The sequence below is a fragment of the Erinaceus europaeus genome, chromosome 12 (assembly GCF_950295315.1).
Source record: "Erinaceus europaeus chromosome 12, mEriEur2.1, whole genome shotgun sequence".
Classification (NCBI taxonomy): Eukaryota; Metazoa; Chordata; class Mammalia; order Eulipotyphla; family Erinaceidae; genus Erinaceus; species Erinaceus europaeus.
Genome location: NC_080173.1, coordinates 81,741,640 through 81,769,267, shown reverse-complemented (window position 1 = coordinate 81,769,267; position 27,628 = coordinate 81,741,640). Strand labels below are relative to the sequence as shown.

The 27,628-nt window shown below is 47.7% G+C and overlaps 1 protein-coding gene across 6 annotated transcripts; it reads left to right on the top strand.

The window, feature by feature from the left end:
* On the top strand, positions 1-25,663 carry P2RX5 (purinergic receptor P2X 5). 6 transcript variants are annotated; one of them, XM_060204181.1, is made up of 14 exons: positions 1-459; positions 3,026-3,176; positions 3,594-3,665; positions 3,898-3,973; positions 4,061-4,154; positions 5,134-5,214; positions 5,534-5,672; positions 12,104-12,240; positions 12,691-12,784; positions 12,901-12,966; positions 18,630-18,712; positions 22,904-23,035; positions 24,945-25,009; positions 25,394-25,663. In XM_060204181.1, exons 1-13 carry the CDS (start codon positions 323-325, stop codon positions 24,958-24,960), a joined length of 1,278 nt encoding a protein of 425 aa, XP_060060164.1. In that variant the 5' UTR covers positions 1-322; the 3' UTR covers positions 24,961-25,009; positions 25,394-25,663. The 6 variants fall into 6 exon arrangements, with proteins under 6 accessions (XP_060060164.1, XP_060060166.1, XP_060060167.1 ...); XM_060204183.1 differs by lacking the exon at positions 24,945-25,009 and having other exon boundaries at positions 1-381; XM_060204184.1 differs by lacking the exon at positions 24,945-25,009 and having other exon boundaries at positions 1-406.
* Positions 25,664-27,628: the final 1,965 nt, after the last annotated feature.

The window sequence follows — 27,628 nt, the reverse complement described above, 5'->3', positions numbered from 1 at the left end:
TTGGGAGCAGGGACAGGGGATTTTACTTTGTCCACAGCCTGCTGGCCCCTCTTCTCTCAGCCGCGGTCCTGCGGGCTCCGGACCTGTTAGTCCAAGCCAGCAGCCCTGGTGTCACCATCAGGGTCGGAGGAAGAGGTGGCAGCAAGGTCGCAGTCCGACAGCGGCCGCCCAGCCCCGCGCGCTCCGGGCCCCCGCGTCGCCCGCCCCGCCTGCCGGTTGGAGCCGCGCCCCCTCCGGGCCCGCAGTGCGGAGGTCCGGACGCCGCAGCCCGGCAGGCGCCGGCTCCCGGCCACCGGCTCGCCCAGGGCAGGCGGGCGACACCATGGGGCAGGCGATCTGTAAGGAGCTCTGGGAGTCGCTGCTTGACTACAAGACCGAGAAGTACGTCGTGACCCACAACAGGAAGGTGGGCCTGCTCTACAGGCTGGTGCAGCTCTCCATCCTGATGTACCTGTTGGTGTGAGTTCTTGGGGGGCGGAGAGGGGGGCTTCCGGAGGGAGGAGGCTCTGCGATGAGGAGTCGCAGCTTAGGGTTCAGGAAACTGACTTCAGTGCCCTCGTGACCCTGCTTTGGGAGGAAGCCCTCTTTGCTCCCATAGGCGTAAGGGGCAAGGAACCCTCCACTACCCCCTCCCCTCATCAGCTCTGGCGATGATAACACGTGGGTAGGGCCTTTTCTCTTCCTTGATTCCCTCATTTCCCTCAATAAATCTTGCAGTTAGTTTAGGTCCTATTATTTTGTTTTAATATTTATTTCTTTTTGAATTTCTTTTGGGGGGATTAATGGTTTACAGTCCACAGTAAAATACAATAGTTTCTATATGTGTTACATTTCCCAGTTTTCCACGTAACAGTTCAATCGCCACTAGGTCCTCCTCTGCCATCATGTTCCAGGACCTAAACCCCCCCCATCCCCACCCCTAGAGTCTTTTACTTTGGTGCAGTATATTTATTTATTTATTTATTTATGTGGGCAATAACTCCCTCCAGGGCTCCCACAGTGGGAGCCCCAAGTATTTGGGTGATGGCAAGGGGGCAGGAATACAGCTGTGTCCTGGGAGTGTCCCTGGGCCTGGGCCTGGGCCTGGTGCTGGCCCAGGAATCTGGTCGGTTATTTATAATCACTGAGCTCAGCGCCAAGCTCTGAGCTGGAACAACTCATCAGTCTGGTGTGTTCCAAACTCTTTTTGACCAGAGCACCCCACCCGTGGATGGCCTCTTGCATATCTAGCCTGGGGTCCTGGTGACACTGAGAACCACAGGATCTAATCAGAGGAGTCCTCAGCTTCTCCCAGCCTGTGTGGCCACGGCCCAGGACTCCCCTGAGAATTACAAGTCAAGAACCCCGTTGTGTTCATTTATAAACATCTATCCCCAACCTGGTTCCTGTCTGCCTCTTCATCCCTCCCTCCACACACACCTGGCAGGTGCTGGGCCATCAGCTGAAGGGGCAGCTAGATACATGGGTTTGCTCAGAGGGGACTCTGGAAGGAAGATATGACATCAGACCACTGAAGTGCAGATGTCTTTTTATTTATTTATTTATTTATTTATTTATTTAGAGATTTTATGAGCAGGGGAAACAGCTTAATGGTTCCACAAAAGACTTTCGTGCCTGAGGCTCTGAGGTCCTAGGCTCTATCCCCAGCACCACCATAAGCCATACCTAAGCAGTGATCTCTTGGGGCCTCTCTCTCTCTCTCTTTCATTAAAATGAAGTAAATAAAATAAAGGTTTTATCAGACTGACACGAGAGCACATCACTTTGAAGTATGTGATGACAGTAATCAAACCTTGAATCTGACCTAGTGTTCCACATTGAACCACCTTCCTGGTTGCTAGATGTGCTTCTTCTTTATTTATTTGTTAAATTTTTTTATTATCTTTATTTATTTATTGGATAGAGACAGCCAGAAATCAAGAGGGAAGGGGGTGATAAAGAGGGAGAGAGAGGGCAGGAGTAGACAGCATAATGGTTATGCAAACAGACTTTTATGCCTGAGGCTACAAGGTCCCAGGTTCAGTTCCCTCACCACCATAAAAGCCGAGGGTCGGGTGGTAGCATAGCAGGTTAAATGCAAGTGGTGCAAAGTGCAAGGAACAGCCTAAGGATCCCTGTTCGAGCCCCTGGCTCCCCACCTGCAGGGGAGTCGCTTCACAGGCGACTCCCCCCTCTATCTTCCCCTCCTCTCTCCATTTCTCTCTGTCCTATCTAACAATGACTATGTCAATAACAATATAACAACAATGAAAAACAAGGACAAAAAAAGAGAAAATAAATAAAATATTTAAAATAAATAAATAAAATTTAAGAAAAGCTTTCTCCCTGTAGGTTGGGATAGGGGACTCAAACCCGGGTCCCTGCACATTATAACATGTGCACTCAACCAGGTCTGCCACCACCACCTGGCTCCACTTCTTCTTTTATTTACTTTTTTTTTTTTTTTTACCAGAGCACTGCTCAGTTTTGGCTTATGGTGGTGTGGGGGACTGAACTGGGGACTTTGGAGCCTCAGGCACAAGAGCCTCTTTGCATAATCATTATGCTATCTACCCTCCGCCCTTTATTTCATTTTATTCTAATGAGAGAAATATAGACAAGAGCACTGCTCACCTCTGATTTATGGTGGTGCTAACCTGGGAACTCAGAGCTTCAGGAATGAAAGTCTTTTGTATAACCATTATGCTATCTCCCCAGCGCAGTAGATGTGCTTCTTTTATGCCTTCAGTAAATGTAAGTTGAGTCTCCCTGGTCCCTGAGGGGAGGGCTGCCATGACCTCACTGCATTCTCTTCTGGAAGCCCGGCATTCCTTGCACTTCAGCTGTCAGGCAGCTGGTTGTCTCCTGCCTGAGGGCCTTTCACATGCTCACTCTCATTTCTGTGGTTGGTGCCCTCTTACCTCGAAGATCTAGGCTTTCAGATTATACCCTCTTGCCATTGTCCTCTGCATTTCCACAACATAATCTATGCTTTTTGGGGGAGACCCATGAGGTCGATGCCCACCTGCTGACCCCCTCCTGACAGCTGGGTCTTCCTGGTGAAGAAGGGTTACCAGGTCACCGACACCTCCATGGAGAGCAGCATCATCACCAAAGTCAAGGGTGTGGCCTTCACGAACACCTCGGAGTTTGGGGAGCAGATCTGGGATGTTGCTGATTACGTCATCCCACCCCAGGTTTGAGTCCCACCCAGTACTGGGGCCCAGGGTGACAGGGTATGGGTGAGGAAGAAGGGTCGCATGGGTCCTCTGCTCACTGTCCCCTTGGCTCCGGACTGCCGCCAGGACCACACTCCACATCAAACTGTTGCCTTTCCCCACTGTTTATGGGAACACTCTGTTGCTAACTAACTCTGAGTCTGTTGAGCCCGCATGGGGCGCAGAGTATGCAGGGCAGCGGACATCAGATTGCCTGGTGCAGAGAACCCCTCCCTCAGAATAGTCACTGTGACTGCGAACAGCTCTCTGACCTGTCCACTGGGGATAGTCCCAATTCCCTCAACACCCCCTAGTGACTCCCAGTTCTTGTCAGTATCTGGAGAGGAGGGCACCCCAAAAGGCACAAAGTTCCTCACCTCCTTTGTGCTTCCTCAGGGAGAGAATATCTTCTTCATTGTCACCAACCTGGTTGTGACCCCTAACCAGCGGCGGGCCACCTGTGCTGAGGTTTGATTTGGCGTGGGGAGGTGGGGAGGGTGGGACAACCACCAATAGTGGTTGGGGTCTACCCTCTCCAAAGGCCTCCTGAAATGTAGGCCTTGGTGTTTGTATCTGCATGCTTTGGGAAGAGAAGCAAGTTCTCAAAGGGTGTGACCCCAGGCAAGGGAGGAACCCCTGTCCTCATCCCTAGAGTGCGGCCTGCAGGGGAACCCCACCCAGGCATGTTCTCTCCTGGCAGAGTGACAGAATCCCCCAAGCCTGGTGCTATGAAGACTCTGACTGCCCTCCTGGGGAGCCTGTTCTGACTGGCAATGGTGAGGCCTGCAGTGGTCTGGGCTGGGGGGAGAGGGAGACTTGGAAGCAGTGAGACCCCTGGCATTGTCCCTGCCCCACCCATGCAGGAGTGAGGACTGGCCGCTGCCTGCGATCAAAGAATATGATGGGCATCTGTGAGATCTACGCCTGGTGCCCAGTGGAGACAAAGTCCAGGCCAATGTGAGTGGTCGTGGTCTAGGGACCCTGCAGGCTTATCCACTTCTGGGCAATGGGACCCAGCCTGATGGTGGCTCCTGCCCACATCAGAATCCTCACTCACATCAGAATCCTGTTAGGCCACCCTACCAGGTACACATGAAGTGTCCCCCAGTGGACTGGCTGGCCTCGGCCCTAACGCAGGTCTTGCAGGGGTAGATAGCATAGTGGTTATGAAAGCAGATTCTTATTCCTGAGGTTCCAAAGTCCCGGGTTCAATTCTCTGCACTACCATAAACTAGAGATGAGCAGTGCTCCAGTAAAAACAACAGCAAAGAGCCACTCCAGGGTGCCGGGTGGTGGTGCACCAGGTTAAGCTTGAAGCACAGGGACCGGTGCAAGGATCCCCTTTTGAGCCCCCATCTCTCCACCTGCAGGGGGGTCACTTCACAAGCGCTTATGAAGCACTGAAGCAGGTGTCTTTCTCTCCCCCTCTGTCTTCCCCTCCTCCCTTGATTTCTCTCTGTCCTATCCAACAACAACAGCAACAAAAATGTAAAAAAAATGGCCATCAGGAGCAGTGGATTTGTAGTGCAGGCACCAAGCCCCAGCTGGTGGGAAGAAAGAAAGAAAGAAGCAAAGAAACAAAGAAAAAGGAAGAGAAATCAAACCAGGGACTGGTGGTGGCAAACCTGACTGAGCCACATATTATAGTTATAATGTGTAAAGACCTGGGTTCGAGTCTGCAGGGGGAAAGCTTTGCGAGTGGTGAAGCAATGTTCAGGTGTCTGTCTTTCTCCCTTTTTAACTTCCCCTCCCGTCTTGATTTCTGGCTCTGTCTATCTCATAAATAAAGATAATAAAGACTAAAAAAAAAAAAACAAACAAACTTAGAAACAAAAGCAAACCAAACAAAAGAGAAGCATCCTAACACAGGTGTCTGGGAAGGACCAGAGGGGCAGGGCAGCGCCTCTTGGACAGGCTCTCCTGGCTTGATTTTCAGGAAGCCACTCCTGGGCGCAGCTGAAAACTTTACTGTTTACATAAGGAACTTCATTCATTTTCCCAGATTCAACTTCTCCAAGTATGTGGGGCTTGGCTACTGGGGACCCAGGGGTGGGGCCTGAGCTGGCTCTCTGCTGTGCATGGGCCCATTGCATGGTGAGTCTATGGCGTTGGTGTGAATGAACCACTGGGTGACGCAGGGTACCCCTGCACACTGCTGTGCGGTGGGCTTTGTCTCTGGATGAAGTTGGATGTAAGGGGGGCTTGGGTAGGGGTGGGAGGGTAGTTGGGGCCAAAGTCAGAGACTCAGTTTGGATGGGGGGAGGGGCCCACTGACTCTGGGCAAAGAATAGAAATTCTCACCTGCGTTTCACTGATTGTTCGTGGCCTCTCCTCAGGAGTAATGTGCTGAACAGCAGAGACAGAGCTTTCCTGAAATCCTGTCAGTTTGGTCCAGAGAACCTCTACTGCCCCATCTTCCAACTGGGGTACATAGTCAACTCGACAGGGAGCAACTTCCAGGAGCTCGCTGCGAAGGTGGGTGGTGTGTCTCAGTGAGCTTTCCCTGGGGCCCACTTGCTCGGCTCTGCAGTGCAATGAGGGGAAGGCAGAGGGCCCATGGCATGGGCTGGGCTTTGCAGCCACCTGCCCCACAGACAGACAGTTATTGATTTTATTTTATTTTATTTTTTAAAAAAGATTTTATTTAATCATGAGAAAGATAGCAGGAGAGAGAGAATGAACCAGACATCACTCTGGCATATGTGCTGCTGGGGATTGAACTCAGGACCTCTTGCTTGAGAGTTCGATGCTTTATCCACTGTGCCACCTCCCAGACCACCTTTATTTTATTTATTTTTATTTTATTTATTTATTTATTTTGTTGCCCTTGTTGTTTTGTTGTTGTAGTTATTATTGATGTCATTGTTGTTGGATAGGAAAGAGAGAAATGGAGAGAGGAGGGGAAGACAGAGGGGGAGAGAAAGACAGACACCTGCAGACCTGCTTCACCACCTGTGAAGTGACTCCCCTGCAGGTGGGGAGCCGGGGGCTCGAACCGGGATCCTTCTGCTGGTCCTTGTGCTTAGCGCCACCTGCGCTTAACCCGCTGCGCTACCACCCGGCTCCCACCTTTATTTTATTTTTAAAAGAATTTTTTAAAAGATTTTATTTATTTTATTAATGAGAAAGATAGAAGGAGAGAGAGAAAGAGCCAGACATCACTCTGGTATATGTGCTGTTGGGGATTGAACTCAGGACCTCATGCTAGAGAGTCTAGTTCCTTAACCACTGTGCCACCTCCCGGACCACTTAAAAGAATTTTTTAGGAGGTTGGGCGGTAGTGCAGTGGGATAAGCACATGTGGCACAAAACGCAAGAACCGGCGTACTGATCCTGGTTCGAGCCCCCAGCTCCCCACCTGCAGGGGAGTCGCTTCACAGGTGGTGAAGCAGGTCTGCAGGTATCTATCTTTCTCTCCCCCTCTCTGTCTTCCCATCCTCTCTCCATTTCTCTCTGTCTTAACAACGACGACATCAACAACAACAATAATAACCACAACAAGGCTACAACAACAAGGACAACAAAAGGGGCCTCCAGGAGCAGTGGATTCATGATGCAGGCACTGAGCCCCAGCAATAACCCTGGAGGCAAAAAAAAGAATTTAAAATTTTAAAAAAATATTTATTTATTCCCTTTGTTGCCCTTGTTTTATTGTTGATGTTATTGATGTCGTTGTTGGAGAGGACAGAGAGAAATGGAGAGAGGAGGGGAAAACAGAGAGGGGGAGAGAAAGATAGACACTTGCAGACCTGCCTCACCACCTATGAAGCAACCCCCCTGCAGGTGGGGAGCCGGGAGCTTGAACGGGGATCATTATGCTGGTCCTTGTGCTTTGTGCCACCTGTGCTTAACCCACTGCACTACTGCCCGACTCCCCCCCAAAAAAGAATTTTTTTAAAGAATATGAGTTGGGGCCAGGTGTTGGTGCACCCAGTTGAGTGCACATGTTACAATGTTCAAGGACTCAGGTTCAAGCCACCAGTCCCCACCTGCTGAGGGAAAGCTTTACAAGCGGTGAAGCAGGGCTGGAGGTATCTCTATGTCTCTCCCTCTCTATCTCTGCCTCCCCTCTCAATTTCTGGCTGTCTCTATCCAATAAGATCAAGATATAAAATAAAAAAGAATATTCTTTTATTTTTATTTTAATTTTTCAGAAAGTCTTTTTTTTTTGTATTTATTATTGGATAGAGACAGAGAATTTGAGAAAGTAGCAGGAGACAGGGAGAGAGACAGAAGGGGGTAGATAGCATAATGGTTATGCAAACAGACTCTCATGCCTGAGGCTCCAAAGTCCCACATTCAATCCCTTGGCCCACCATAAACCAGAGCTGAGCAGTGCTCTAAGTAAAAAAAGAGAGAGAGAGAAAAAAAAAAGGAAGAAAAAAGAGAGTGAAAAACTGAGAAATGTTATGCATGTATAAACTATTGTATTGACTGTCGACTGTAAAACATTAGGGCAGGGGCAGATAACATAATGGTTATGCAAAGAGACTCTCATGCCTGAGTCTTTGAAGTTCAATCCCCCCACCACCACCATAAACCAGAGCTGAGCAGTGCTCTGGTAAATAATAATAATAATAATAATCCCCCAATAAAGAAATTAAAAATAATAATAAAAAAAGAAAAAAGATAGAGAGAGAGAGGCAGAGAGACACCTGCAGCCTTGCTTCACCACTTGTGAAGTTTTCCCCTTACAGGGGGCCCCGACTAGGAACTTGAACATGGGTCCTTGTACACTGTAATGTGTATGTTTAACCAGGTGTGCCACTGCCTGGCTCCAAAGAATATTCTTCTAAATGAAACACACACACACGCACACGCACACGCACACACACACACACACCAGAACACTGCTTAGATCTGGCTTATGATGGTGCCAGGAGTTGAACCTGGAACCTCACAGCCTCAGGCATGGAAGTCTTTCATGACCATTACGCCATCTCCCCAGCCTGAGGCAACTCTTTTCAGCATTCACTGACACAGTGGGCTGTGTCTACTCTGGCTGCTGGCACTGCTATTTGATTCTTCTTTTCTTCCTTTCTTTCTTTTTAAAAATATTTAATTTATTTATTAATGAAAAAGAAGGAGAGAAAGAGAGAGGGAAGGAGAGTGAAGGGAAGAACCAGACATCACTCTGGTACATGTGCGGCATGGACTGAATTTGGGTCCTCATGCTTGAGTCCAGTGCTTTATACTGCACCACCTCCTGGACCATCTTTCTTTTTCTTTTTTCTTTTCTTTTTTTTAATTAATTTATTATTGGATAGAGACAGAGAGAACTTGAGAAGGGAGGGAGACATAGGGAAAGAGACAGACAGACACTTGCAGCACAGCTTCACCAATTGTGAAGCTTTCTCCCTGTAGGGAGGGACCAGGGGCTTGGCACTTAATGTTGCTATGAAAAAAGCTTCTGGATTTATTGAATTTCAAGTCCACAATGTCGTTGTCTTGGCAGGGACCAGACCAAATGATTTCACCAGCTGTAGAGCTGGATATTCCTCATCCTTGCTCTAGTCCAGTGCTCAGTGGAGCTCGAGGCTCCAGCTCTTGCTCAAACACAGCCTCTGTCCAGCCCATAAAGAACTGTGTCCCTGAGTCCGGCAGTAGCACAGCAGGTTAAGCACACGTGCCACGGGAAACGTAAGGATCCCGGTTCGAGCCCCCGGCTCCCCACCTTCAGGGCAGTCGCTTCACAGGCAGTGAAGCAGGTCTGCAGGTGTCTGTCTTTCTCTCTCCTACCCGTCTTCCCCTCTTCTATTTCTCCCAGTCCTATCTAACAACGATGACATCAATAACAACAACGATGACAATAAAGAAACAAGGGGGAGTCGGCGGTAGCGCAGTGGGTTAAGCGCATATGGCGCAATGCACAAGGACCAGCCTAAGGATCCAGGTTCGAGCCCCCCCTCCAGGTCCGAGCCCCCCCCCCCCCCCCCGCTTCCCACCTGCAGGGGAGTCACTTCACAGGCGGTAAAGCAGGTCTGCAGATGTCTTTCTTTCTCTCCCTTTCTCTGTCTTCCCCATCCTCTCTCCATTTCTCTGTCTTATCTAACAACGATGACATCAATAACAATAATAATAACTACAACAACAATAATAAAGACAACAAGGGCAACAAAAGGGAAAATAAATAAATAAAACAAAAAAAATCAGTCTTAAAAAAGGAACAATAAGGGCAACAAAAAGGGAAAATAAATAAATAAATATAAGAAAAAATTAAAAAAAGAACTATGTCCATAAAGAACTATCCTCTTGGGCCAGGTGGTGGCGCACCTGTTTGAGCTCACGTTACAATACACAAGGACCCAGATTCCTGCCCCTGGTCCCCACCTGCAGGGGGAAAGCTTTTTGAGTGGTGAAGCAATGCTGCAAGACTCTCTCTTCCTATCTCCCCCTTCCCACTCGATTTCTTTTTTTTTTTAATTTTAAAAAAGAATTTATTTATTTATTTTAAAAATATTTTATTTATTTTATTTTTGAGAGACATGCAGAGAGAAAGACACAGAGAAACACCAGAGCACTGCTCAGCTCTGGCTTATGGTGGTGCGGGGGATTGAACCTGGGGTTTCAGAGCCTCAGGCATGACAGTCTCTTTGCATAACCACTATGCTGTCTACCCCTGCCCTCAATTTCTTTTTTTTTAAAAATTTTTAAAAACATTTATTTATTCCATTTTGTTGCCCTTGTTGTTTTATTGTTGTAGTTATTGTTGTTGTTGTTGGATAGGACAGAGAGAAATAGAGAGAGGAGAGGAAGACAGAGAGGGGGGAGAGAAAGACAAGACACCTGCAAACCTGCTTTACCACCTGTGAAGCGACTCCCTTGCAAGTGGGGAGCCGGGGGCTCAAACCGGGATCCTTACGCCGGTCCTTGTGCTTTGCGCTTAACGCACTGCGCTACCACCCCAGCTCCCTTTTCTCCCTTTCTACCACCCCCTTCCCTCTCAATTTCTTTCTTTTTAAAAAAATATTTTATTTATTTATGAGAAAGACAGGAGGAGAAAGAACCAGACATCACTCTGGTACATGTGCTGCGGGGGATTGAACTCGGGACCTCATGCTTGAGAGTCCAAAGTTTTATCACTGTGCCACCTCCCGGACCACCCCTCTCAATTTCTGACAGTCTCTATCCAACAAATAAATAAAGATAATTAAAAAAAAAAAAAAAAAAGAACTCTCCTTGGGCAGGGGTAGATAGCATAATGGTTATGCAAACAGATTCTCATGCCTGAGGCTCCAAGGTTCAATCCCCTGCACCGCCATAAAACCAGAGCTGAGCAGTGCTCTGGCTTCTTCTTCTAGCGTTTGCCCTTCTTCCGTAGCCAGTCAACAGCGTCAGGTTGAGCCTGATGTAAAGTTTCGAGACCTCCTTTGAATCTGGAGAGGTGGCAGTCGTTGACTATGTGGGTCATAGTCTGTCTGTAGCCGCAGGGGCAGTTCGGGTCGTCTCTGGCTCCCCAGCGGTGGAACATAGCGGCGCACCGGCCATGGCCTGTTCCATAGCTAAAAAAAAAGAGCTCTCCTCTTAAGGCTGGGGGATGGCTCAGCTGGTAGAGCAGCGGGTTTGCATGCCTGAAGTTCCTGCTTTGATCCCCAGCACTGCATGCTCTACACTGATGCCCTGCTTCCTTCTCTGTTTTACATCAAACATTTGAATGTAATAAATAATACATCTTTTACAAAAGATCTTATTTATCTATTAATGAGAAATATAGGAGAGAGAGAAATAACCAGACATCGCTGTGGTACATGTGCGGCCAGGGATAGAACTTGGGGCCTCATGCTTGAGAGTCCAGTGTTTTGTCCATTGTGCCACCTCCCAGACCACAATAATAAATCTCTTTTTTTTTTTTTCCTCCAGGGTTATTGCTGGGGCTTGGTGCCTACACCATGAATACACTCCTTCTGGAGGCTATTTTTTCCCTTTTTGTTGCCCTTGTTGTTTTATCACTGTTGTGGTTATTATTACTATTTTTAAAATATTTATTTATTTATTTTCCCTTTTGTTGCCCTTATTTTTCATTGTTGTTCTTGTTATTGAAGTTGTCCTTGTTGGATAGGACAGAGAGAAATGGAGAGAGGAGGGGAAGACAGAGAGGGGAAGAGAAAGACACCTGCAGATCTGCTTCACCGCCTGTGAAGCGACTCCCCTGCAGGTGGGGAGCTGGGGACTCGAACCAGGATCCTTATGCCAGTCCTTGTGCTTTGCGCCACGTGCGCTTAAGCCGCTGCTCTATGGCTGGACTCAAGGTTATTATTATTGTTGTTACTGAGGTTGTTGTTGGATAGGACAGAGAGATATGGAGAGAGGAAGGGAAGACAGAGAGGGGGAGAGAAAGATAGACACCTGCAGACCTGCTTCACCGCTTGTGAAGGGAACCCCCTGCAGGTGGGGAGCCAGGGGCTTGAACCGGAATCCTTACTCCAGTCCTTGTGCTTTGTGTGATGTGTGCTTAACCTGCTGTGCTACTGCCCGACCCCCCAATAATAAATCTTTTTTTTAATTGTTTTCCTTTTCTCTTATTTTATTTATTTTTTTAATACTTATTTATTCCCTTTTGTTGCCCTTGTTGTTATTGTTGTTGTTGTTGGATAGGACAGAGAGAAAGCACAAGGACTGGTGTAAGGATCCCGGTTCAAGCTGCTGGCTCCCCACCTGCAGGGAAGTCACTTCACAGGTGGTGATGCAGGTCTGCAGGTGTCTGTCTTTCTCTCCTCCTCTCTGTCTTCCCCTCCTCTCTCCATTTCTGTCCTATCCAACAACAACAACATCAATAATAACTACAACAATAAAACAACAAGGGCAACAAAAGGGAATAAATAAGTATAAAAAAATCTTAAAAAGAAAAAAAGAACTACCCATCTCCAGAATGTTCTGTTCACCAATACTTGTCTCTTTTCATCAAGGGAGGTGTGATAGGAATTCAGATAATGTGGGACTGCGATCTTGACAAAGCTGCCTCTAAGTGCCATCCTCAATATAACTTTCGTCGACTGGATGACACATTTTCAGGAGAATCTATTTCCTCTGGGTACAACTTCAGGTAATTGGGGCTGACCTGCTGCCTTGTGGACCCTGGTCGCACCTTGTGTCTTTTCCGGGGGTGAAACATCAGGATGACACTCTGCCTAAGGGTGGAGGTGGGTGTCAGAGCAGAAAGTGCAGGAAGGCGGCAGCAGCATGGTCTCTGGGCTAGGAGTGGAGGTCAGCCCCTGCCCTGAGCTCAATGAGAAGCAAGCTTTGGCTTCTCTACTGTCAATGCTCTGGTGGTCGGGGTTGGCCAGTGCGGAGTGGGGAATCCCTTGTCTCTTGGGGAATGTCTGGCAAGGACTCAAAGACCAGGGTGGATTTTTAATGTCAGGAAGAGGGTCTGTGATCACCCCTGGGGCTTCTGAGTCCCCTGTCCTTCGGGTGCTTATGAATCCCCCAAGTGGTGAGTCTGTGCTGCCACACGGAGAAGGCTCAAGAGGCGAGGTTTCCACGACTCCTTCAGGTTCGCCAGGTATTACCATGATGCAGCTGGGGTGGAGTTCCGCACTCTGTTGAAAGTCTATGGGATCCGCTTTGTTGTCATGGTGAATGGCAAGGTACAGGGGGGTTTCTCCTGTTCCGAGGCTGGGCGGTGGGGAGGGGTGGAATATGGGGTGTGAGGTGGGCTGGATGTCCCTCTGCCCACCTGCTTCACACACCGTTTGTTCTCCAGGCAGGGAAGTTTGGCATCATTCCAACAGGCATCAATGTGGCCTCTGGGTTGGCGCTCATGGGTATTGTGAGTATCTCTCCTGCCTTTCCCTCTTCCCTCTGGGCTGCAGTAGGGGAAAGCAGATCCCACAGAACTGTCCCCAGGCCCCAGGAAGAAGACCTGTGAGATCAGCAGTGATGTGGGTCAAGAGAGCCTTCTGGACTTTCCTCCTTGGTGGCGGTAACGCCCTGAGTGTCCTTCCCAAAGACAGTGAGGCATCTATCTGCCTGTTGCTCTGGAGCTAGGGGTGGGGCTGGGAACCTGGGTCAGCCCCTGAACTGAAATCTCACCCTCCTTACTAATTAAAAAGTGGCAGGAAAAAAAAAAAAGCACTTTACAGGTAAACTGCAGCCCTGTTGACATTTAAGTCCGTGTGTGTGTGTGTGTGTGTGTGTGTGTGTGTGTGTATTGTAGGGTAAACCCCCATTCCCTGCCCACCAGATGCCAACAACAATTGCTCCCCAGTTGTCGAGAGAGGGCTTGGGTCATCACAACCAGGGAGCAAAATCACCCCTGGTTGAGAACAGTCAGGTAAAAAGATAAAGGAGGTGGGTAGGCATTGGTGTACCTGGTTAAGCACACACATTACAAAACACAATGGCCCAAGTTCAATCCCCTGGTCCCCACCTGCAGAGCGAAAGCTTCACGAGTGATGAAGCAGGGGTGCAACTGTCTCTGACTCTTTCCCTCTATTTCCCCCTCCCTCACCCCTTCTCAAGTTCTCTCTGTCTAATAATAATAATAATAATAATAATAATAATAATATAAATGAGAGAGAGAAGTCAATGTAGTCCTTCCTCATATCTTTCCCTTTAGCTGGGCTCAAAGAAGTGGAGGTGAGGGCGGGGGTAGATAGCATAATGCAAAGAGACTCTTGTGTCTGAGGCACTGAAATTTCATCAGATTCAATCCCCCGCATCACCATAAGCCAGAGTTGAGTAGTGCTCTGGTACAATAAAATAAAATAAAATAAAATAAGTTAAAAGAAAAAAAAGAAGAGGAGGTGGTATCTGGAGGGCAGATCAAAATTTCCACCGAATTTCTGCCATGCCCCTTTGCTCTTCTGAGATGTTCTAAAGACATGGGCCAGGAGCTGGGCGGTAGCGCAGCGAGTTAAGCGCAGGTGGTGCTAAGTGCAAGAACAGGCATGAGGATCCTGGTTCGAGCCCCCGGTTCGAGCCCCCGGCTCCCCACCTGCATGGGAGTCGCTTCACAGGCAGTGAAGCAGATCTGCAGGTGTCTTTCTCTCCTCCTCTCTTTCTTCCCCTCCTCTCTCTATTTCTCTCTGTCCTATCCAACAACGATGACATCAACTACAACAATAATAAAAAAAGACAAGGGCAACAAAAGGGAAGATAAATAAATAAAATTACAAAAAAATAATAAAATAAAAAAAATAAAGAGGGGATGGATGTTCTGTTCCCAACAAGACCTTGCTAAGGTTTCTAACAGCTTATTCCTTCTTTTCTTTGTTCCGTAGTGGCTACATCAGCCCTACTGGAAGCTTCTTGGAGGGCCTAGGATGAACTTTTTATTGATACAAGGAGAACCTTTTTCTTTCTTTTTTTTTAATAATTTATTTCTTTATTGGGAAATTAATGCTTTACATTCAACAGTAAATACAATAGTTTGTGCATGCATAACATTCCCCAGATTCCCATTTAACAATACAACCCCCACTATGTCATTCATCATCTTTCATGGACCTGTATTCTCCCCACCCACCCACCCACCCCAGAGTCTTTTACTTTGGTGTAATACTCCAATTCCATTTCAGGTTCAACTTGTGTTTTCTTTTCTAATCTTGTTTTTCAACTTCGGGCTGAGAGTGAGATCATCCCATATTCATCCTTCTGTTTCTGACTTATTTCACTCAACATGATTTTTTCAAGGTCCATCCAAGATCGGCTGAAAACGGTGAAGTCACCATTTTTTACAGCTGAGTAGTATTCCATTGTGTATATATACCACAACTTGCTCAGCCACTCATCTGTTGTTGGACACCTGGGTTGCTTCCAGGTTTTGGCTATTACAAATTGTGCTGCCAAGAACATATGTGTACACAGATCTTTTTGGATGGATGTGTTGGGTTCCTTAGGATATATCCCCAGGAGGGGAATTGCAGGGTCATAGGGTAGGTCCATTTCTAGCCTTCTGAGAGTTCTCCAGACTGTTCTCCACAGAGGTTGGACCAACTGACATTCCCACCAGCAGTGTAGGAGGGTTCCTCTGACCCCACACCCTTTCCAGCACTTGCTGCTGTTACCTTTTCTGATGTATGACATTCTCACAGGAGTGAAGTGGTATCTCATTGTTGTCTTTATTTGCATTTCTCTGACAATCAGAGACTTGGAGCATTTTTTCATGTGTTTCTCGGCCTTTTGGATCTCTTCTGTGGTGAATATTCTGTCCATGTCCTCCCCCCATTTTTGGATGGGGTTATTTGTTGTCTTGTTGTTGAGTCTGGCAAGCTCTTTATATATGTTGGTTATCAAACTTGAGAACCTTTTTCTTAACAGGACTTAAAGAGGCCATGTGTGAGCCCCAAATGATTCTACTTAACTGATAACAGCTACTGTTGGGGAATGCTTTATGTTTGCATATTACCTTCCTTAGAGAGGGGCTACCTTCAGCCATCAGTGTGGGTTAAATTAGAACAAGGGCCAATGGGGAAGTGGCAGAGGAGTATTTGGGCATGAGAGAACTCTGTGTGGAATGAGAATCGATAAGCACTAATTTTGGCATGGGAAAAAAAAAAGAGGTGTGTGGAGCCTAACCTCGGAGGACCACGGAGGACCAGAATCTTTTTTTTTTTTTTTTTTTACCAGAACACTGTTCAGTTCTGGCTTATGGTTGTGCGGGGGGATTGAGCCTGGGACTTTGGTGCCTCAGGCATGAGAGTCTCTTTGTATAACCATTAAGCTATCTACTCCCACCCTGAATCTTTTTTTTTTTTTTTATTTTCCCTTTTGCTGCCCTTGTTGGTATTTTATTGTTGTTGTAATTATTGTTATTGATGATGCTGTCGTTGTTAGATAGGACAGAGAGAGAAATGGGGAGAGAAGGGGAAAGCAGTGAGGAGGAGAGAAAGATTGACACCTGCAGACCTGCTTCACCGCCTTTGAAGCGACTTCCCTGCAGGTGGGGAGCTGGAGGCTTCAACAGGGTGCTTCCGCTTCGTGCCATGTGCACTTAACCCACTGCGCCATCGCCCGACCCCCCTGGCTTAGAATCTTTACCTTGGTGGGCAAGGAAGATATTATAACATAATGGCTATGTGAAGAGACTAGACTCTTGCCTGAGGCTGCAAAGTCCCTGGCTCAATCCTCCACACCAATTGGAGCTGAGCAGTGCTCTGGTTTAAAAGGAAGGAAGGAAAGAAAGGAAGGAAGAAAGGGAGAAAGAAAGAAAGAAAGAAAGAAAGAAAGAAAGAAAGAAAGAAAGAAAGAAACCTTTACCTTGGTTTCATGTTGATGTTCAGTGTTGGGTTGTGGAGGCTGGACTGAATCATGGGGACCTCCTCAGAAGGGTCAGGGGAGGTGAAATGAATTTAAGTACACATCCCTACTCCACTCACCCCTCCCTCAATCTCAAGAGAACCCCTCCTACCTCTTGTGCTATGGGGTGGTCTCGCCCTCTAGTGGAGGAGACTGGCATTTGTACAAAACATATCCTTGGGTGGTAGCGCAGCGGGTTAAGCGCACGTGGTGCAAAGCGCAAGGACTGGCATGACTGTCCTGGTTCGAGCTCCAGGCTCCCCACCAGCAGGGGAGTTGCTTCACAGGCGGAGAAGCAGGTCTGCAGGTGTCTATCTTTCTCTTCCCCTCTCTGTCTTCCCCTCCTCTCTCTATTTCTCTCTGTCCTATCCAACAATGATGACATCAACAACAATAACTACAACAAGAATAAAATAAAATAAAAAAACAACAAGGACAACAAAAGAGAGAGAGAAAAAAAAGGCATACCCTTGGCTGAGCAAACGTAAACTGTCATCAGGATAGGTTTAGTTCATCTGGCTCTGGCCTTATCATCATTCCTTGATCACTGCCGTAGTGTTGCCTTTCTTTCTTTTTATTTTATTTTATTTTTATTTTTTAACCAGAGCACTCACTGTTCAGCTCTGGTTTATGGTGGTGCAGGGGATTGAACCTGGGACTTTGGCGCCTCAAGCATGAGAGTCTGTTTGCATAACCATTATGCTATCTACCCTCCGCCCAGTTGCCTTTCTTTTTTAACATTTTATTTATTTATTTATTTATTGAGAGAGACCCCGACCAATCAGAACAGTACTCCAGTACAAGCAGTGCTAGGCTAGAACTGAGAACCTCAGGCTTGCAAGTCTCACACTCCACTAGTTGAGGTATTTCCCTGGCTGCTGTAGTGTCCTTCCATTCCCTCCCTCACACGAATTCCCAGAGGGATCTTTCTAAAATGCAACTCTTCTAACTGGGTCCTGCAAGGTCTTTCACTGTCTCCTATTGAAGGATTAGGGCCAGTGCCTGGAAGACATTCAGAAATTTCAGGCTGGTACTCACCAGCCACTCTGTAACTTCCCCTTGAAGGCTCTGTGGAATTTTCCACACATGACCAGCTTACTTCTACCCCTGTAACACCCTTCCCAAGTCTTTTTGTCTTGCCTTTTATAAATTCTTCCTTATTATTATTATCATCATCATCATCATCATTATTATAATCTTCATTGGATGGAGACAGTCAGAAATTGAGAGGGAAGCAGGAGACAGAGGAAGAAAGAAATAGAGACACCTGCAGCACAGTTTCACCGCTTACAAAGCTTTCCCCCTTGCAGGTGGGGACTGGGGGCTCAAACCTGGATCCCTGTGCATTGTAACATGTGCGCTCAACCAGGTGCACCCCACTTGGTCTGCTATTATAAATTCCTTTTCAAAAAATTATTTATTGGGCAGGGGTAGATGGCATACTTATGCAAAAAGACTCTCCTGCCTGAGGTTCCAAAGTCTCAGGTTTATCCCTTGTACCTCCATAAGCCAGAGCTGAGCAGTGCTCTGGTGTGAAAAAAAAAAAAAAAAAGAAAAAAGAAAAAAGAATCATTTATTTTGAAGAGACACCTGCAACACTGTTTCACCACTTGTAAAGCCCCCCCCACACACACTGCATGTGGGGACCAGGGGCTTGAATTTTGTCCTTGAGTAGTGTGTAGACTCCCTAGATACACCACTGCCAGGCACCAACCTTCTCTAAATTCCTCTTTAGGAACTCAGGCTAGATGTTCCTCTCTAGGGCTCTCTGATCCCCTTGCTCCTAGCCACACAGACTATGCTGCTCTGTCATATTTTGCATGCCTGTCTTCTGCCCCAGAGGAAGAGTCCCTGGAAGGTCACACTGTTTTAATCCCTCCTGCACCTCAGTGCAGTAACTGGCATGAGGCGAGCACTCGAGAAGTCGAAGCTATGGTTCGCTGGGATCAAGGCAGTGTGCGGTGCTTGACCTGAGGGATGGGATGGACTCCAGGCTGACTTGGTTTCTACCAGGAAACTGCTTTTGTGGCTTCAGACAAAGGTGCCTCTTTCTGAGCACCATCTGTGGAGTGGAGTAGTGATGCCCCGCTTAGCGGATGCTGCAGAATCCAACAGGGAGTAGTGCTAGTGGCTGAGTACTTCCTGTGATCACGGCTAAGTTTCTGACTCAGAGATTCCCCAACTCTTTTGCAGGCATCTTTCTTCTGCGACCTGATACTGGTCAACTTCATAAAAAAGAGTGACTTTTACCGCAACAAGAAGTATGAGGAAGTGAGGTCAGTAATTCTTCCTTAGCACCGGCCTAGGGGAGCCCCTCACTTAGCTTCCCTCTCTAGAGCTTAGAATCTTTATAGTGATTTCACACTGGAGCTTGGAGCATGGGCACTGGGCTGAACTACGGGGACTTCCCATGGGAGGTTTGGGGAAGTTTGAAATATTCTCTTTTGGGGAGGCTAGGTGGTGGCTCACTTGGTTGAGTGTGCATATTACCAAGTGCGAGGATCCGGGTTTAAGCCCGGCTCCCCACCTGCAAGGGGGGGGTCCACTTCACAAGTGGTGAAGCAGGTCTGTGGGTATCTCTCTCAAAAAAAAAAAAAAAGGAAAAAATGGCTACTGGGAATGATGAATTTGTAGTGCTGGCACCAAGCCCTGATGACAAAAAAAAAAAAAAAAAGAAAGTTTTTTTTTTTTAATCTTGAGAGGACAGAGACAAATTGAGAGGGAAAGGAGACATAGAGAGGGAGAAAAAAATACCTGCAGACTTATTTCACCGCTTGTGAAGCTTCCTCCCGCAGGTGGGGAGCAGGGGCTCAAACTCAGGTCCTTGCCTGCGGTAATGTACATGCTCAACCTGGTGCACCGCTGCTCCACCTGTCTGAAATATTCTAACCATAAATCTGACAGAGTTGGCTTCACCTCAGAGCAGCTGGCAGAAGAAAAAGACACCAAATTCCACAGGCAGGAGACATTTTCCAGGCCTCACTCTGCCTCTGTCTCCTCTTGTCGCTTTGGACAAGTCCTAACATCCCCTGGAACTCAGAGTTCTACAAGAGAGTGGGTAACACATAGTAATTTCTACTTTCAGATTCTTGGACTTAGAGATGCTGATGGTCTGCTGGGATTGAGGGGTGTGGGAGTGGCAAGAGAAGGAAGAAATAGATTTCTATTTTCACTACAGGGCTCTATTTCCAGGCTGTCCTGGACTGTGTCAGAAAGTGAGTGTTAAAAAACAAACAGACAAACAAACAAAAAACAAAAAACAACAGGAAGTCGGGCGCTAGTGTAGCGGGTTGAGTGCCTGTGCCACAAAGTGCAAGGACCGGCATAAGGATCACGGTTTGAGTCCCTGGCTTCCCACCTGCTGGGGAGTCGCTTCACCGGTGGTGAAGCAGGTCTGCAGGTGTCTTTCTCTCCCCCTCTCTGTCTTCCCCTCCTCTCTCCATTTCTCTCTGTCCTATCCAACAACGACATCAGTAACAACAACAGTAATAACTACAACAATAAAAAACAAGGGCAACAAAAGGAAAAATAAATAAATTTTTAAAAAATGGGGGGCTGGGCGGTAGTGCAGCGGGTTAAGTGCGCAAGGACCAGCTTAAAGACCCTGGTTCGAGCCCCCAGCTCCTCACCTGCAGGGGGATCGCTTCGCGAGTGGCGAGTGGTGAAGCAGGTCTGCAAGTGTCTATCTTTCTCTCCTGTCTGTCTTGTCTTCCCTTCCTCTCTCGATTTCTCTCAGTCCTATAAACAACAACAACAGCTGTAACAACAATAACAGTAACAACCACAACAAGGGCAATGAAATGGAAAAATAGCCTCCAGGAGCAGTGGATTCATAGTGCTAGCACTGAACCCCAGTGATAACCCTGGAGGCAAAAAAAAAAAAACCCAAAACAAATGGGAGTCTGGTGGTAGCACAGGAAGGTGCAAAGTGCAAGAATCCCAATTTGAGCTCTCGGCTCCCCACCTGCAGGGGGTTCACTTCAAAAGCGGTGAAGCAGGTCTGCAGATGTCTTTCTCTCCCCCTCTGTCTCCCCTCTTCTCTCTATTTCTGTCTTATCCAAAAACAATGGCAACAATAACAATAATCGCAACAACAAGGGCAACAAAATGGGAAAAAATGGTCTCCAGGAGCAGTGGATTCGTAGTGCAGGCACCAAGCCCCAGCGATAACCCTGGAGGCAAAAACAAAACAAAACTATAACAACAAAACAACTAGGGGCCTGGTACACATTACAGTGCACAAGGACCCAGGTTCCAGCCCCTGGTCCCCACCTGCAGGGGGAAAGCTTCACGAGTGGTAGAGCTGCAGGTGTCTCTCTGTTTCTCTCCTCAATCTCTCCCTCCCTTCTCAATTTCTCTCTGTCTTTGTCCAATAATAATAATAATAAACAGGGAGTTAGGTGGTAATGCAGTGGTTAAGAACAGGTGGCACAAAGCGTAAGGACCACCTTAAGGATCCCGGTTCGAGCCCCCAGCTCCCCACCTGCAGGGGAGTTGCTTCACAAGCGGTGAAGCAGGTCTGCAGGTGTCTATCTTTCCCCCCCTCTGTCTTCCCCTCCTCTCTCCATTTCTCTCTGTCCTATCCAACAATAATGACATCAATAACAATAACAACTACAAAAATTAAAAAAACAAGGGCAACGAAAGGGAATAAATAAATATTAAAAAATAATAAATAACAACAACAAATAGGGGCTAGGTGGTGGTGCACCTGGTTAAGCACACACATTACAGTGTTCAAGGACCCAAGTTCAAACCTGGTCCCCACCTGCAGGGGGAAGCTTTTATGAGTGGTGTAGCAGGGCTGCAAGTGTCTCTCTGTCTCTTTCCCTCTTGCTCTCCCCTCCCCTCTCAAATTCTGTCTCTGTCCAATAATAAATAATAAATAAAAATATTAAAGAAACAAAACAGAGGCCAGGTGGTGCACCTTGTTGACTGCACATGTCACGGTGCTCAAAGTCTCGGGATTCAAGCCTCCGGTTCCCTCCTGCAGGGACAGCTTTGTGAGCAGTGAAGCAGGGCTGCAGGTATCTCTCTGTCTCTCGCCCTCTCTATTTTCCCCTTCACTCTAGATTTCTGGCTGTCTCTATCCAATAAATAGAAAAGATAATTAAAAAAAATAAAAACAAAAAAAAAACAAAAACAATCAAACAAAAAAAGCAAGGGTGAGGCAGGTAGCATAATAGTTCTCCGAAAAGGCTCTCCTGCCTGAGATTCTAAAGTCCCAGGCACAATCCCCTACACCACCACAAGCCAGAGCACTCACCAATGAGCCGTGCTTGGGTAAAAAAAGAAAAAAAAAAGGGGGACTGGGTGGTGGAGCATCTGGTTGAGCTCACGTATTACAATGTGCAAAGACCCGGGTTCTAGTCCCTGGTCCCCCCACCTGCAGGGGGAAAACTTTGCGAGTGGTGAGCAGGGCTGCAGGGGTCTCTCTGTTTCCCTCCCTGTCACCCCTTCCCTCTTGACTTCTGGCTGTGTTTATTCAATAAATAAAGAGAATAAAAGATGGGGCTGGCGCGGCGGCACACCTGATTGAGTGCAGATCTCACTGCATAAGGACCAGGGTTGGAGCCCTCAGTCCCCACCTGCAGAGGGAAAGTTTTGCAAGTGGTGAAGCAGGGCTGCAGGTGTTTCTCTGTCTCTCTCCCTCTTCCTCTCAGTTTCCGACTGTCTCTATCCAATAACTTAATAAAGCTAATACAAATTAAAAAATAATAAAAAATAAAAATAAATAAACAAAATAATAGAGTATGTGTATTTAAAGCATCAGATCAGGACTTGGGTGGTAGCGCAGTGGGTTAAGCACATGTAGTGCAAAACTGCAAGGACCAGCACAAGGATCCCGGTTCGAGCCCCCGGCTCTCCACCTGCAGGGGAATCGCTTCACAGACAGTGAAGCAGGTCTGCAGGTGTCTTTCTCCCCCTCTCTCCATTTCTCTCTGTCCTATCCAATAACAACATCAATAATAACAACAGTAATAACTACAACAATAAAAAACAAGGGCAACAAAAGGGAAAATAAATATATATATAAGCATCAGATCACAGTACATAGAACATAGCAACAGAATGTAAATTATAAAGCACATAAATACATAGCAGAACTTAATACATAGTATTCACAGAACACGGAAGCAGAACTTAAGTGGGACAACCTGGTGTCTGTGGGGATATAGGAAGGGGAGAGGGATCCTGATTCTGGCCCTGGAGACTTTCTGGAGTGCTGGGACCAGGATGCTGGCCTCTGGAGCACCTTTCAGACTCACCACAACCTGGCACAGTGAGCCAGCCTGTGTCCCTGGGCTAGTTTGGATCCTAGTCCTGAGAGCTGATCTCTTCCGCTGGAGGAAGCACAGAGGTGCCTCCTGCACAGGCTGCCTCGTCCCACAGGGGAGGCAGGTTTGACTCTTAAAAGTTCAGGAATAATTTGCTGTGTTCAGCCACTGACCAAAGATTCTCAATAGGTTGGCAGAGTCTTTGCAACAGGACCTGGCTACAGAGGCCAAGGACTCAGCAGAGCAGCCAGAGACACAGGATGGAAACAGTGATGAGAAGAGGAACGGCTGTGAGTGTTCGCAGCTCCTTCTGTCCAACAGGTGAGGGGGGGCTGCTGGGCAGAGCACCAGTGAGACTGGGTCTCACCAAGGTGTCCAGCGGGCCAATTTGTTTTCTCTTCCACAGTGGCCTGGCCATACAGGAGGCAGGCTCTTCAGGCCCCAGCAGAGCCCTGGATTCTGGCTAAATTTAGAGGGGCGGGGGAGGGATACTGTTAGTGTTTTAGTTTCTCCATAATTCCCAGGAACTCCTCAACACCCCTAAATAAACAAACCAGTAACAACGCTCTTATTCTGCCTGGCACAGCTCCGAGCTCTTTGTATACTAACACATTTTTTATCAGATTTTATTTATGTATTATTGAGAAAGATATGGAGGAGAGAGAAAGAACCAGACATCACTCTGGCACATGTGCTGCCGGGGATTGAACTCAGGACCTCATGCTTGAGAGTCCAAAGCCTTATCACTGCGCCACCTCCTGGACCACACTAACACGTTTCTAACAACACTGTGAGCTGGACACGAATATCCCTGTCCTATTAAGGAGGTCAGTGCACAGAAAGGCCAAGTAACTCACTCAAGTCATACAGCTAATCAATGGCAGAGCTGGGAGTTGAGTCTAGAAAGTCTCTATAGAGAACACAGTTCTAGAACCTGGTGGTGGTGCACCGGGTTAAGTTCACATGGTGCTAAGTGCAAGAAGTTGAGCAAGGATCCGGGTTCAGAGTCCCTGACTCCCCACCTGCAGGGGGTTGCTCCACAAGCCGTGAAGCAGGTCTGCAGGTGTCTGTCTTTCTCTCTTCTTCTCTATCTTCCCTTCCCCTCTCAATTTTTCTCTGTCCTATCCAAAAAAATGGCCACAGGAAAAGTGGATTTGTAGTGCTGGCTTGAGCCCTGGAGGCAAAAATAAATAAATAAATAAATAAATAAATATGAAAGAGAGAGAGAACACAATTCTGGGACTGGGTGGTGGCACACCTGGTTGAGCACATATGTCACAATGCTCCAAGACCAGGGTTCAGGCCCCCAGTCCCCACCTGCAGCGAAAAAGATTTGCAGGTGGTGAAGCAGTGCTTCAGGTCTCTCTCTCTCTCTCTCTATATATATATATATATATCCTCCTACCTTCTAGATTTCTGGCTGTCTCTAGCCAATAAATAAAGATAATAAACAACAAAACAAAAATAGAGATAGAACACAATTCTGGTGGTCTGGTGGCTCAGTGGCTAAGGAACTGGACTCTCAGGATAAGGTCCTGAGTTCAATCCCTGGCAGCATATGTACCAGAGTGATGATGTCTGGCTCTTTCTCTCCTCCTATCTTTCTCATTAATTAATAAATAAAATCTTAAAAAAAAAAACACAATTAAGAAAAAAAAAAAAGTTCTGTAACAGGTTACTGTCTTAAAAGCCACACCTACCCAAGCACCTAAGCTTCTCTTCCAGGGGAGATGATGGAGCTGTCCTAGCTGTAGGGGTGATGGCTGTGCTCACAGGCAGCCTAAAGACTGCAATTTCCTGAGGCACTGCCTAGGAGCCTGGGTGGCCTAGTGTGGGGAGGGAGCCTCAGGCTAGGTTAGAAGGCTGGCCTTTAGCTCTGCTCTGTCTCTGCCTTCCTGTGGTGCATGGCCAAGACTGCTGCTGCTGCTGCTGCTGCTGCTGCTGCTGCTGCTGCTGCTGGTGTGAGCAGCAGATTACAGTATGAATGGGAAATCCTGATTTCTGTGGGCAGACAAGGAGGGGCAAGGGATTCTGACCCAGCCCTTGGGGGCTTTGAAGGAGCTGCTATCAGGACAGGGAATTGCAGGTGATGAAGTTTGGGCCGCCCAAGCCACTGGCCTGGATTGAACCCCAACCCTGAACTGGCAACCGGAAGTTAGGCTTCTGTGACTTCTTTTGTAAACATCGCAGGAGTTTGCTGACTAAGAGCAAACTTTCCTCCAACCCCCAGCTTTTATCTTTGCTGAGGCAGGGATTGCCAAACTCCTGGTGAGTGCTGAACCTGGAGAAGGTGGAGTAAGATATAGATGAGGAAATGGATACAAGGAGGCCCAGAAGGCCAGGGGTCTGTTGGGGGTGGACCTAGCTGGCATGTGGCAGCCTTCAGTGTGTTTTCATCACTTCCTGGGGGTGGGGTGGGGGTGTGGTCTCAGCCTTTTTCGCCTGTGAGAGCTTGGCTGTTCTGCTGCTTTGCGCTGGGTTAGCTCTAGAAGCCTCCAGCTGGGCATCTACAGTTGTCTGGGCTGCAGCCAGAAACACAGCAGAAGGCTCCTTTGGAATGCTCTGCCTGCCTGCATCAAGCGGCTGCTGGGGGTGGTCTCCTTGGGGAGGCTACTCCTCTCCAGAGGGTTCCCAACCTTCCTGTGTCCCCTTTGTGTGTCTTTTCCCCCTCCCACGCAGGTCTGGAGACTCAAAGAATGTAAATGTGAATGTGGAACAGATGCAGAACCTGCAGCCAGTGGAGGTACAGCCGGAAGTGCTGGATGGGAGCTGAGCTGATGAAGATGTTGGGGGCACAACTGTCTGCAGCTCTGACCAGGGAACAGTCGTCTTGTCTGCTTGAGACAGGGATTCCAGGCACAGCGCTCTCTCTTGCACTTGGGAGCTTGCTCTAAGTTTTTTGTTGCACAGGAGGGCAAGCCTCCCAGTGGCCAGTGTGGCTCTGTTTTGGAAGGGAACCTAGGGATGGGGGTGGTGGTGGGGTGGGGTGTGGGGGTGGTGGTGAGGTGAGGCCACGGGCCTGGGTGATTCTAGTGTTTTCATTTTTGCTTAGTACCTAGCCAGATATTCATGCATTCATTCATGCAGCAAACATTTCTGATGTCTGCTTGTTGGGCTGGGCCCAATCACAGTAGTTGAAGGAGACACCTGCTCCCTCATGGAGAGAATACCCTCCAGCGCCAACAGACCTCACAGCCAGGCCCAGGCAACAGAGCCTAGGTCTTCCTCTGGCCTGCGGCTGAGGCTCCCTCCCTAAGTCCCTACAGAGAATGGAATCTTTTCTTAATTTTTTAAAATTATCTTTACCGTTAAAAATTGAGAGGGGAAAGGGAGGTAGGGAGGGAGAGATACCTGCAGCTTTGCTTTACCACTTGTGAAGCTTTCCCCTTGCAGGTGGGGACCAGGGGCTTGAACCCAGGTCCTTGCGCATTGTAACACGTGCGTTCAACCAGGTGCGTCACATCCACAGGCACTGTTTTGCCCAGGTAGGAGATGCATTTGCCTGAGTGGCACTGGTTCTTTTGTGAGGCTGGGTATATCTTCTGTTCAGCTGCCCTCTCTCTCTGCTCAAAGGCCGAGTCTGAAGGATTAGTGAGACATTGGTAGAACTTGGAGCTAGTGCGGCCTCTACCCACTCCAGCATGCAGAACGCCGCCACTTTCTGCTCTAAGTGGCTGAAGAACTACAATGAGCATCATTTGGAACTTGTTAGAACTGTAGCCCCAGGCTCCTCCCTTGACCTCTAATATCAGAACCTGGGTTCAACATCCCCCAGGTGATCCTGCTGTGAGCTTAACGCTGTATGCCACCTCTGGGCCCCCACATTAAGCTGTATTTAAATTTTAAATATCTTATTTATTTTGTAAATAGAGGCAGAGTGGAAGAGAACACAACACCAGTGCTTCTTTTGATGGGGTGGGGGCTACGCTTCCACCTGGGTCACACACATGGCAAAGCCGTGTACTATCCATGTGAGCTAGTAAACTGTCTCCAGTGAAATTATTTTTAGTAAGTAAGAATTAAATAGGTCAAGGGGCTAGTGGAGTAGGTCCCCTGGGAGGCTGCTTGCTTTGCCATGCACGGTGGCACCTCATGGGAGCACTAGGACACCCACCGAAGGACGACTCGGCCATGGCCTTGCTCTCTCTCTTCCTATCTGAAAAAAATCAGCCTAGAGTGATGAAGGCAAGATGACAACAAAAGAATTAAATTATTCAAAGTTTAAAAGGTGCAGAAGCATAGAAGTGAAAAGCTTCCCTTTGACCCATTTCCTGCGGCAACCTTTGTTACTCGTTCCAAGAAATCCCATTTTGCTGAGAGTCCTACAGATCATTTTTGCCCTTCTTTGAGACACAAACTTTTCCTGAAACCTGCAGGTGAGGCCAAGTCTCTGTTAGAAAGGGACATGCTGGAATACGCTAAATACTTGGTGAGGGGAGCAGCTAGGTCCTTTTTCCCTCTTGAACTGTGTGGGGAAGTCCTGTGTGAACAGACAAGCATGGTTCCCGGACTGGAATCCTGCAGCAACCAGTGTTGCTTTGGCTGCCTGGTAACCTGTCAGTGGACCAACCTGCTCTCTCTCCTGGTGAAAAATCTGGGTGCCCTGCCATGGTGCTTCACTTTCTCACTAAAGTCAACCCTTGACATGTGCTTTTTATTTACTAATTTATTTTTGGATAGAGACAAATTGAGAGGGAGGTAAAAAGGGAGACATAAAGGGCCAGGTGGTGGTGGTACACCTGGTTGAGTGCACAAGGACCCAGGTTCAAGCTCCTGGACCCCACCTGTGCTGAAGCAGGTGTCTTTCTCTTTCCCTATCTGCCCCTACCCTCTTGATTTCTGGTTCTCTATCCAGTAAACATAGTTAAAAAACAAAAAAGGGAGACAGAGAGACCCCAGAAGCCCTGCTTATGA